The 12,230-nt window shown below is 34.8% G+C and overlaps 1 protein-coding gene across 11 annotated transcripts in view; it reads right to left on the bottom strand.

The window, feature by feature from the left end:
• The window catches only part of ASPH (aspartate beta-hydroxylase), a 117,953-nt gene that overhangs the window by 46,188 nt on the left and 59,535 nt on the right, over positions 1–12,230 (bottom strand). For 9 of the 11 annotated variants that reach the window (XM_064507490.1, XM_064507481.1, XM_064507486.1 and 6 more), the window contains one exon: positions 6,552–6,593. The exons of the other annotated variants lie outside the window; for them this stretch is intronic. In XM_064507490.1, coding sequence (XP_064363560.1) covers positions 6,552–6,593 — 42 coding nt within the window. The remainder of the gene's footprint in view (positions 1–6,551; positions 6,594–12,230) is intronic. 11 annotated transcript variants of the gene reach the window in all.

The following is a 12,230-nucleotide window of genomic DNA, read 5'->3' as shown; positions in this document are numbered from 1 at the left end:
GGTACAAAGATTGTATCAGAAATAACCAATAATAATTATTAAACAAATTAAATTAATCTTTCTCTCTATCCTCTACAGGAAAAAAACTCAGGTGTCCATTTTGACACAAATTCACATCATCTTCCTGACAGAGAGTAGAGAAGACCTGGCAATGACATGGCAGTTAGAGATCAGTCTAGTTTCTCAAAAGAATTAATGCTTTATTAGCCAGAATTGGACAAATCACACGCTATCCTCGAGAAATCTCAACTGGGACCAAGTTGGGCAGTATTCCACACATTCTTTCTGCCCTTTCCTCCTCTTCCTCCATCTTTTGCTCTCAGCACTAATTATTCCCTTTTCTGTGCCCTCTGCCCCCTTTCTTATGTTCAGAGCCCTGGAAACGGGGTGGAGTGGGTGGGCAAGCTTGCCTGCTGCTCTGAAGCCTGGTACCTAGGACCTAGTATGCACACTGACAGTGCGGACATCCTGGTTGGTGAAACAGAGCACTGGTAGGAAGGGTGCTTTCCGCTTTAACATTTGGAGACTGATGCTCTGGAGTTCCTAGTTAATAGAGAGGGACAGCAGCCCCCTTTATGAGTAAGAGTACCTATGTTATGCCATTAGTGTGAATATTTCTCCTAAAACATCTGTCCTCATGAGAATCCTCAGAAATGCTGAGATGATAATGCCACAGTCTCTCTGAGGGTATGGAGGGTAGAAAGACTTTACATCCTATCTAACAAAGCTTTTCATACGTGGGTTTCAGTTGTTGTCATTGGAGGGGTTTCTGTTGCCTTTTTTTTTTTTTTTTCCTTTTTTTTTGTCCTCCTACTTGGGCACTGATCCTTGCCCTTGTAATGTCACAGGATATTCCTTATTGCTTTCCCCATCTTGCACTACTGGCATGGAAAGCAGAAGGCAGCTTTGTGAAGACCATGCGATACCTTGAATCCTTAAGCTTTCTGGAAGGTCTTTAACTAAAACACTAAATATTTTAGTTAAATACCTTCAGAAGCTTTAAGGATTCAGGATAATGCATGGTCTTCACATGCACCTTGAGTGTGCACTGTCCCTGCATTTTTTTCTGAAAATTACACCGGAACAGTCCTGGAGCAGGACTGTATATTGTACTTAGTGCAATTAGGTAAGTGTTTTAAATGAAAGTTATAACCTCTGCATTTAACTATATAATCATCTCTCCCTATATCCCTTATTTCTAAACCTAATCTGTAATAAAAGGACTAGCTTCAGATCATATCATAGGCCGTATTCCACATCCATCTACGCTAGGCAACACCAAGCAAAACAGCTACCTCGCCTGCTTCACAACTCCTTAAACATATCAGATTTTATATTGTTTGACTGTGTTATCTACATTTACATCCATTGTCTGAGGTGCCACTAATAATAAGGATGTCTCCTTGTGACATCAAAAACCTCCCCACGTGATTCACTCTCATAGTCATTCTCAATGAAGGCTACTTGTGCCAGTCTTAAACTGCCAAAGTCTAAGGAAGCAATTTCCAGAAGTGTCATAGGTTTTCTTTTTTAAACACTCTCCTATCCCTGCTGTGAAACATATTTGGTAATAGTGCTCTTGGGAACTTGTGGATGGATACTTTATTTATCCAGGTAAAAGATGGGCATCTGAAGTGGGCACTTCAGTGGGCACCCAGAGAATGTGAATTTGACAATAATAAAAAACCCTGTCATTTTTCTATTGTTTGCAAAACTCACTTGGTGGATTATAGCCAGCCTAAGTGATCTACTTGTCTTTATAGGTTTCCATAAATGAAAAGTTAGAAGATATGAAGAACAAGTAACTGCAACTAGACAATTTAAAGCCAGCATCACTACAATAATTAAAAGATCTTTCTAAACTATACTGGTAGAACAGGAAAAACTTATGTAATCAACTTATCTGGAGAAGCAACCAGACAATAAAAACTGAGGCATTTTAGGGACTAATAAAGCTGTTGAATTTAATGACTATAATAAATCTTTAGCAGCAGTTACTCCAGAAACAATTTCCACTGCACTAAAAACTGTTCTACAGGGTTTTCCTTCTGAAATTACTTTTTTTTGAATAGACATCGTTCATAAGAAACAATTACAGCATGATAATTTTATTTTTGGCACATATTTCCATCATTCATCTCTCTTTTTCACCATAATGAGTTTTGGCTTCATTCAAAGGCTAGAATTAGGCAACTCTTAGATAAAACCAGAGATGAATTTCCTTATTGATTTTCTGTACAAAAGTACATACTAATATTCTAGTGTTGCATACATTCAGTTCAGCACAGCGTTATGCAACATTTTTGGACTTCGAGAACAGCAGTACTTTTATGAAGTACATTGATCATTGTGTCCGCAGCTCATATTTGATGCAGGCTTTAATTAAATATCTAAATAAGTAAATCAATAGAGTGTGCACACTTTCAAAAGTAGAGTTTGTATGGCTGGAGCTCAGCTCACCTACCTGAGGTGACCAGACTGGAGGTGATCTAAGTGTGTAAGCCAATACAGCCAATACAGTACAGCCAATGCAGCTAGTCAAGGTCTTTAATAGAGTTTAGAGTATGATTCATCTCATCCTATAGCAAGCACCTACATTTAGCCAGAGAAATGGCACTTTAAACTCCACAGATTATGTTGATTAGGTCTTCACCAGTATCAGTGGAATCCTACATATCTTGTTCAAATGCAGACATGTAGAGTTAAGGGAGCTGCATGTCAACCCTGGTAGCAGAATGACACTTGTAGGGCCACTTGTGGAATGAAATTGTCTTATATATACCTCTGTCCCTGATGCAGCTCAGTTAAGTGCTTTGACCAGATGGCATTCATTCTCACTTCCTTTTTTCATGAATTTTGAAAAGTAAAAAATACTTTTGTAATTACCTATGCTAATGTTCAGTGTGTGCGCTTCAATTGCAGAAACTGATTTTTCCAGTTTTTATATCCTTTCTTCAGCAGTATCAATAAATATTCAATCCATGACAATATAAGCCAAAGTGGAAAACTGAAGCTCCCTACATGAATTTAATTTTCACTAGCCTATGTGATCAAAAAACAACTAAGTACGCCTCGTATGGAATGAGGCCTTATGGATGTTGTATAAACGCCCTGGATTGTACTACCAGTGAAATAATTTAAAGAATTGATACATCTGAAACATCCAACCCCTTCAACTACTTGATGAAGTATGAAGTCTGATCACTTCCTTGTGAATAAGGCAGTCAATCCTTCTCAGTTACACAGAAGAGAGAAAACGTGAAGTATTAGTACACTACGCACTATTTCAGTTTTGTCTTTGTTTCTTCAGAGGAGTATCCGTGAAGTTAATACAGAAATTAGAGGGTGAAGTAGATTATAAAACACTACTGATTTTCTGTTGGAAGATAGCCTAGAAGAAAATTATCCATTTCATCTTTTAAGATAGCAATAAAGAATTCCTTGTTCTGAGTACTGGATTTTTCTTCCTAGACAGAGACAGATACTCACCCCCCAAATAACAAGTCTCTCACAATATGCATTTTTTCTTCAGAGACTGTCTAAATTAACTTTCTCTATATCACACACATACTGCTGCAATTCAGTAGCTTTTTAGGTGTGTGAAGTTACTTCGCTTCAGAAATATACTTGGGTGGATAGATAATAGAAAGGAAAGTCATAACAAACTAATAGCAAAATGATCTCTGGTCATTGTCTATCCTGAAGGGCATCAAGTGAGAATGATCATTAAAGATTGCTACCTGTTTCAAGTTGTCATGAATCTGTAAAGGAACCCTACAATTTCCACAGCTTAACAATTTTTGCAACTATGTTTAAATGGAAGCAAATGTGGCTTCATCTGATACCGACTCATATACCTCATATATATCTATTTAGAACAAAAACAAAGCAGAAAGAAGCCTAGAAAGCCCCAGAAATTTAACAAGTCCATAGTGGAAGGAAGCTATGCCTGCCAACAGTGTACAAAGGGTTTAACATATCAAGGACTTTAAGTGAGCAGGAAAATTTAAGGAGCAATAAAGACTGAACAAGTGACAGCTGAGAACAGCTGAAACGACTTGTTAGAGTTGCTATTATGTCCCACTAATATACTAGTGAAAAATCCCAAAATAAAAGCCAACAAGAAACAAGTGAGCAATCTATTCATATACCTAATTTTTTTTACATCTGCTTGTGTTTTTCAAAAAGAGAGACTTGGAATGAGGGTGAAGAAACTGAAGTACACAATATGCACAGCCTCTAAATACAAATTTTTGTCAAAAATGATGATTAATCAGAAACATTGTTGGCAAGACAGTAGAGACTGAAAAAAGCAGTGAATGATGAAACCTTTTTAATTACTCAATACCTTTGCGGCCTGTCAAACACCAGTTGCAAGTGTTTGCCAGGAATGCTTATTTTTTCCACATCTTCTATGTCAATCAAAATCAATAGAGCATTTTATGAAACATAAATCCTCTTATAATAACAATTCAATGTCATTAAGCCCCTTAAAAACCCAGCTTGATATATTTTGAAATAGCTTTATATTCTAGAAGCAGTTATTGTGGAAGTTCTTTCTGTGTATGAGTGGTGCAAAATTCAGTCGAAGTTTCAGTGAGACTTCCAATAAACTTGATGAAATATTAAAAAAAAAATTATTGAAAATTATAAAATTTTTAAGACATTATGCTAACAAAGTACAACGAAGACTGCAGCAGTGAAAACTGTTAATGTTGTAAGATCCACTCTTAAAGCAGTAAATACTTTCTGTCATAGAAGGCCTTTTAGGCTTTACATGTCCAAATGCTTAAAAGCAATGATTACATTAGCCATATTTAATACTTAAATATTAATATTTAATACTTAAATAAAAGGGTTTGAAAGCCCTACAAACTTACATTTCAAATGCAGATATACAAAACTAAAACCAATAAGGTGCATCAAAAGATCATAAAATATATCATTGCCAAGTATTCAGATATAAAATATAAAAATAACGGCTGCACAGGAGAATGAAAAGGGTGTTCCTAAAGAAGTCAAAGGAGCAGCAGCCAGCAATAGGATTACTGATTGCCTTTTTCTCCATCTAGAAGTAGTGAAGGAGCTTTCTTTGGCAGGCACTATTCTGTAGGCCGTGCCTGACTAAAGAGGATGCAGACACAGGCCCAAGGCTTTTGTGTAACATCAGGTGTAATCATACAGCTAGAGACAGATAAAAACCTGATCTACGTGACAGGGACTGTAAAACTTTATGCAGTGATAGAGAATGAAGATGGCCAACATCAATGTGAGTGCAGGAAGAAGAGACTTGCAGCCCTCTTAGCACCACTCACTTTTCCACCAAATCTGCCTCTGTATATTTTTATCCTAATTGAAGCTAGACAGAAACTCTTACAGGGCAAATACTGAGTTGAAGCAGACTGATTTTAGTGCCATCTGGTGTCTTTTAAAAGTACCTACCAGTTTTCCCAGACAGTATGTTCTGCTGTGTGCAAGGATAGATATACCTCCACTACAGCTGCATCTGCTTAGAGCTACAAATCAACACAAGGTCTGAAATCAAAATAGTTAAGGCCATGTGATAATACACCTAAGCTATTAAGTGCTGTCATCCATTGGTGGCTTATACTTCCCTCAGACAAGTTTTATTAAGGCAGGCAGCATGCTGTACAAACCCAGCTATCATGCCTGCAAGCTGAGCACAGCAAGTAGTACCAAACTGGGCTTTGTGGCTCTGGCAGCTCAGGCTGCCTCTCATCCAGAGATCTCTGCACTGTGTGGTGATGCTTCAACCTCTCTAACATTAAACTAGGAGTAGAATACTGACAAATTCACACGCAGAAAACATTCAAATCTGACTTCTACTACTGATGCAACATTGGGGCTTATTCTTTAAAACAAGAACTATGCCTCTGTTATGCCAGTTGCCACATAAACATTGAGCAAAGAGATGTTCCCCTGCACTGCTTTCAAGATTTCCTCAAATGCTTCTAAAGTATCGCATATAAAGAATATACTATACCTTTACAAATAGCCTCATTCAACCAAAATATAAAAATATATAAACTTAAATTCTGCTTGGGAGACTGCAGTAAGTAATCTTATGCAGATATGCATGCAGTATTTCTGAAAGAAAGAAGGGTTAACACCAAAAAAAAGGCAGCATTAACTGCCTGGGAACATACTATCACAAAAGCTGCCCTGCAAGGGTCTGCTGCTAAACTTCTTTATATATACAAAAAAGATGCAGGCTGAAACAGAAGCTTTCAACAGCAGCCTTTTGAGGCCCCCACTCCCTGTCAGAAGGGACTACTGATACTAAATTATCGCAATCTGTGACCATCAAAAAGAGAAATTCAGTACTGTCTGCTTTTGAAATGACTACATGTTTGTTTACTTACAAAAACAGAGGCACACTGTATGGTTGTTCTATTCCAGTTTATCTATGTAAGATATCCAGAAACTAAGTATCAACACTATTTAATCGAATTTAAATCAGCCATCCCAGAAAGCATACTTCTGAATTTCTGAAAAACAGAATGTTATTTTTTAAAATACAATAGACTTACCTTTTTCTTTTATTTCTTGCTCAGTTTCTTTTTCACTTTTTCCTAGAATATTAAAAACATAATATCAATGAAATAAATTTATGTTAATATGTTATGATCAAAAGTTAAAAGCAGAATTATAAAACATTTTCATAAATATATGAAGTTACATTACATATAAAATTACAGCTGACACTCTAAAATGTGATTGGGTATGATTAGGTAAATACGATCTTACTTTTTAAAGTAACCATAATTTACTGTCTGAACTGTAGTTACATAAAAAGTCTCTTTCTGTAGATGCTTCATATATTACATGGTTTCTTCTATCATAGAATATTTCATAATCTTTCTCCTTTAGATATTTGGTAGGTTTAAGTCATACACACTTACAATGCAAGCTGTTTTGTAAGAAAAAGTTGTGTTCACCAATTAAAAACTACTAGGAATACTAACTTAATACATATATTTGATTAAAGAGTAAAAAAATGCTAAAATAAAGTGGAAACCTAAATCTCATTTTCAGAAGTGACTTGGGACACTTGGAAGCATTTGTCTTACTGTAACTTTTAAAATAATTTAACCTGCATGTTTTATAAATATCTGAATGATAACTAAGCAATACTGTGGCAAAAGACATACTATGCACTGTAGCAAAATCATGTATGTGTATATTGTGAAGACAGCACCTACAGAGACAGGCTTGCTCTCTCCTGTTTTTCTCCCCTCTCAGCACTTCGATGCTGCCCCACTCTATAACATTTCAAGCATCTTGCCTCATCATTCTAACATTGTTATTCTGTTCCCAATTTCTCCCCAAAAAACTTCCAATATTTTTTTCCAAAAAACTACTTAGAGAATATTAAAAGAAGGACCAGTTGGCTTAAAAAAAAAAAAAAAAAAAAAAAAAAAAAAAAAAAAAAAAAAAAAGCATTCCTCTACCAACTCTTCCAACTTTTTATATACAGGAAACTCAGTCCTTTTTTTTTTTTTTTTTTTAAAAAAAAACCAAACTGTTCAGAAGCATTATCTTGGGAGTGAAATGCATCACATAAAAATGATGAAAAAATATTTCTTTTCCATTGAGAAATAGGGTCATGCACACACATAAAATCAAATAATTTCATATTCTCATCTCTCCCTTTATTACAAGTTGACAGCTGCCACTCCTGAACATGGAGATAGTACACCTCTGATTTTTACATTCAACCCAAGGCACAGTGAAAATTAACTAGATTATGATAAGTTAAAATCAAATAAATATGGTGACAATGAAAGTCATTCATCTCTTCAATTACATCATAAAATCCTGACATTTTCATTTCTGACTTACAATTTAATTGACAAAGATTTACAGAATAAGTTACTATAACCCGTTAGTCCATTAGTATAACTATAATGGACTACAACTATAGTCCATTAGTACAAGTGTTGTTCAGTACTTGCTGAAATACTGGGGTTTTTTTGCACATGCAACACAATAAATAAATAAATGGTTAAGCCCATCTGTCACTGTACCCACAGAAATATTGTATTTTTAAGAGTAAACGCACAACTCCAGATGAGACATAGAAAGGTTTATATAATCATATTTCTATTATTTTTATTTATATTATGTTATATGCTATTTTATAGTACAAAATTCACCCTATCATCCAACTCAAAGCACACAAACAAATCATTGCAGGATAATAAGCCATGATACAGCACGCTACTTAACCACCCATTTCTCATGTATCTTTTCCCTTATCACCAAAACTGATGTTCTCACCTGACATCTCCTCTCTAGTTCCCTCTAGGTCACTCAGTGATCCTGTTCTGCCCCTTTTTTGACATTCACAATATTTCTACCTGTTGCATCACAGGAAGGACAAGTTCTGGTCTCATCGCTCTAGTACCTGTTCCTGTCTCTCATTTCCTGTCCAGCTTCCCATTTCTATATTTCTGAGGCCCATACAGCATTTTACCGACAGCAATCTGTACCTACTTCTGCTCTAGGCTCCATTTCTTCAAATTTTCCTAGACTTTTTTCCAATCTGTATTTTGACAAATTAGTGGCCAGTGACTTCACCAAAGCCTCTCCAATGATCTGTATTTATTCCAAATTCGCCTTCTTGGTAGCTGCTTTTGAAAGTTATCAAAACTTGATCTTTAGTTAGCTCTGGAGATCTTTTTTCTTAGCTCAAACTAAACATTCTTTTAGCCCTTCTTTCCATTCCCATTCTTTCCTCAATTTCTCCGTTTTCTTCAGAAACTTAAACTAGTATCAAAATTATGGATAAAACTGTTTTAACAAGTCTCTCTAGACTTGCTTTGCTATCACTGTGCAATGTATGCACCAGATGCTGCCAAAAAGAATAGATTTCTACCATAAACAGTAAAACTATTTTTGATGTTAAAATAAGTCTAAATTTCTGTTAATGAAATATTCTGCATGAGAATTAATGACTCAAGTCAAATATAAAAGGTATTTCATAACTCGTGAATTTTACATGTAATCTAATCAATAATATAAATTGTATTACACATTTATTATATTCACATAACTTTTCAAACACATACAAATTGCATGCCATCTCATTTATTAAATACATGAGATTTTGCAATGTCTTATCCTTTTTCTCTACTTCTTAGAAACAATTATGCCATGACATGACACTTTGAATTTCTGAGAATGCAAAAAAGTCTCTTAAAATTGTAGCAAATTTTCAGTGTTAAAATAATACTGTGTATCCCACTTTCATTTAAATTTTTATTTCCCTCATTGGTATTTTTCCTAACATTTCCAGAAAAGCAACTGAATCCAAAATCTCATAGCTTCACTAAGACATAGCAAGAACAAATGTAGCAATGTGAAAATACAAAGAAGAATGTATTTGTTTTTTGGACTTTTTTAATTACAATTTTTATTCAGCTATTTCCACATTAGAACACAGAGCTGTATGAAAACTGAAATGGTCAAGGATGTTTTTTGTTTTGAAACACAACTGCACAGACACAACACCTGTTTAGTCTTCTAATTTAGACTATGGACCATAAAGTAGACTATTTCTCTATGAAAGGTAGAGATCGTATTTCCCCTACACGTTTGCCTTTGCTAATTAGCAAAATCTCATCCATTCTAAGTTAAAAATAGAAACTACAAATTTGGGGCAAAAGACAGGCCAAACTAATTGCAGAATAGCTCATATTTCAAAAGGAGAAACACAACACAATTATAGAAGACAACGAACGACCTTAGAGTAGTGCCCATCTCCTTCACATGCTACCACGGAGAAATAAGAGTCACTTCTGCTTGCTAGATTTCTTCCTCCTTGTATACTGCATTTTCAAATATATTTTAAAAAATTCTAATGCTTAGTTTGAAAAATAGTAACATTAATTAGTAGCTGAGGTAAATATTTATTTCCATAGTTATGACACACTGTACTTAGGCAAAAAATGACACTAGAAAGACAAAGATATTCTTCTGTGTTTTATTGCAGCCAAACATTAAAACGGATGAAATACACATTTTTTTTTTTATAGTCCTCTGGACCTTGCCCAGGTTGGCATATTCTTGTAAACACGAAGCACATAAAATCACATAACCAATAACAAAGTGTTTAAAATTTGATCACAGCATAATAAACTCTCACAGTCCCGTAGTCCTACAAATAGGCTGCCATTATTATATAAAAAATCCTCCATTCACCAGTCTAAAATTATTCCCAAGCTTCCTCAGAAAATATGGCTTTGTAGAAATTATTGCTCTGCAATTCACAATCACAGGTAATTTTACTCTAGTAAGAACATCCTGTCCCAAACCACATCACAGTCTAAGAGTATTATTGCTTTCCTGAAAAGTCCAAAGAAATAACTCTGGGACATCTTCTATGTTTGCTACTCACTTGTAACACTCACTTATGTGGAGTCTTACTGAAATCCCCACCCAAAAACCAAGCATATATGATGTCCCTTTCACTACAGATGTAAGCATCTAAAAACTTAACTTCAAAAAATGTTATAGAATTTTTATTTTTTAAATCTGTCAACTGAAAGGCAACCACTGTTAGGGTTACAACATTGATCCTTCTTTTTAAAATTTAGCTTGCTTACTTTCTTCCAATCTCCCATATCAGACTTTGTAATTTCTTAAAATCACAGCAATTATTCCTGAGCCAAAAAGGAACACATGCAAAATGCCAAAGAATGAAATGTGTCTTTATAATTGTGGAACAGCAGCATGCAATAGGTAAATACCTGTTATATTGAAATTCTAAATCACTCAAAGTCTGAATTTCAGAAATATAACAGTCATAAGAGCATTAACAATTGTAGGTCTTAAATTTTGATATCCTATTTTCCTAAGGTTAAAGTTCCAAAGCTGATTTTTTTTTTTTATTTACAAGCCCAGTATTTATGCAAATTTAACTTTGTCAAGAGTTCACTGAATCCAGCTTCCTGAATCCAGCTGTGGTACCATTATATTTGTGGGCAAAATAGAAGAATTTTACTAAACTCAACTTGATTCTAGCTACTCAGCTATGTTTCAATCTTCACTGACTCCCTGTCAGACCATTATGTAGTTTCAAGACTTCTTTTTGCTTTAAAATCAAATGTGCATAAATAAAATGCTGTAATTCATACATAAAAGGTTTCTGAAAAAAGTAATTTAGTAATCTGCCATTTTACTGCTACGAATTAAACATACGCATTTTGTAAATTGTTAGACTATTTTAAATGACCTGAAATTGATGTAGTGTAACTGATGACATAACATCAGTGCAAAGAGATATAGGTCAAACTTCACAGCTCGGTGTGTGTCTGATTACTGTTTCCAATAAAATGCATTTAGGCTGTATGCTATATCAGCAGTTATAAAACACGTAAAAATTCATAATATTATGCGCTTCATTTGACCAAACTGCTCTATACATACTGTATGAATCCACAACAAAAGATATATATTAAAATCTGAAAAAATGTGCTTGCTGCTACATTATAAATAGAATATTAACAAATTGCTTGAACAGCACATATAAAATGCAGATCAAACTCACAAGCCTGTCACAAACACAGAAGAAAAATGAAACTAATGAATTCACTGAACTTGACAAGAAAAAATCAGACAGGAATGTAAATTAAACATCCAAATGTTAAAAAAAGCGTACTAAAATGACAGTTGGCTATAACCCATTTACAATATTTTAGTGTTCACTCCCCAAACCCTGAACTGCTCAGTAATTACATCGTGAGGTCTATTACAACCATCTGCTCCCCTTTTGTAGCGTATGGTTAGGGCCGGTCCTCCTGATGTAGGACTTTTCTTTTGAAGCTTTAAGTATCTGAAAAAATAAGGGGAAATCTATATTAAAGGACCAACCAAAACTCACCTTACTTCGAAAAAAAAGTCATTTTAAATGTGAAAAAAATGCAACTTTGTATCAGGCTAGTTAATTTGAGAAAGCTGTCATTTCTAAGAGCTATCATACTCAATGAATATACACAAAGTTGCTGTAGAGGGGGGGAAATAGGAACCTTTAAATATTTATCTAAACAGTAATTTTTTCTGAGCATATGGCACTTCATTTAATTTGTAAAGGAAATCTGGGTCATGTCACAAATGCATGAATACAATTGCCTTTTTCAAGTCAAGGACAAGAAAATGGAAAAGGAAAACCAGCGAATGAAGAAGGGTCAAAGTTGGGAAGTGGAAAC

The sequence above is a fragment of the Dromaius novaehollandiae genome, chromosome 2 (genome assembly GCF_036370855.1).
Source record: "Dromaius novaehollandiae isolate bDroNov1 chromosome 2, bDroNov1.hap1, whole genome shotgun sequence".
Taxonomy (NCBI): Eukaryota; Metazoa; Chordata; class Aves; order Casuariiformes; family Dromaiidae; genus Dromaius; species Dromaius novaehollandiae.
The sequence above is the reverse complement of the archived record's forward strand: the minus strand, read 5'-3'. Positions and strand labels throughout refer to the sequence as shown.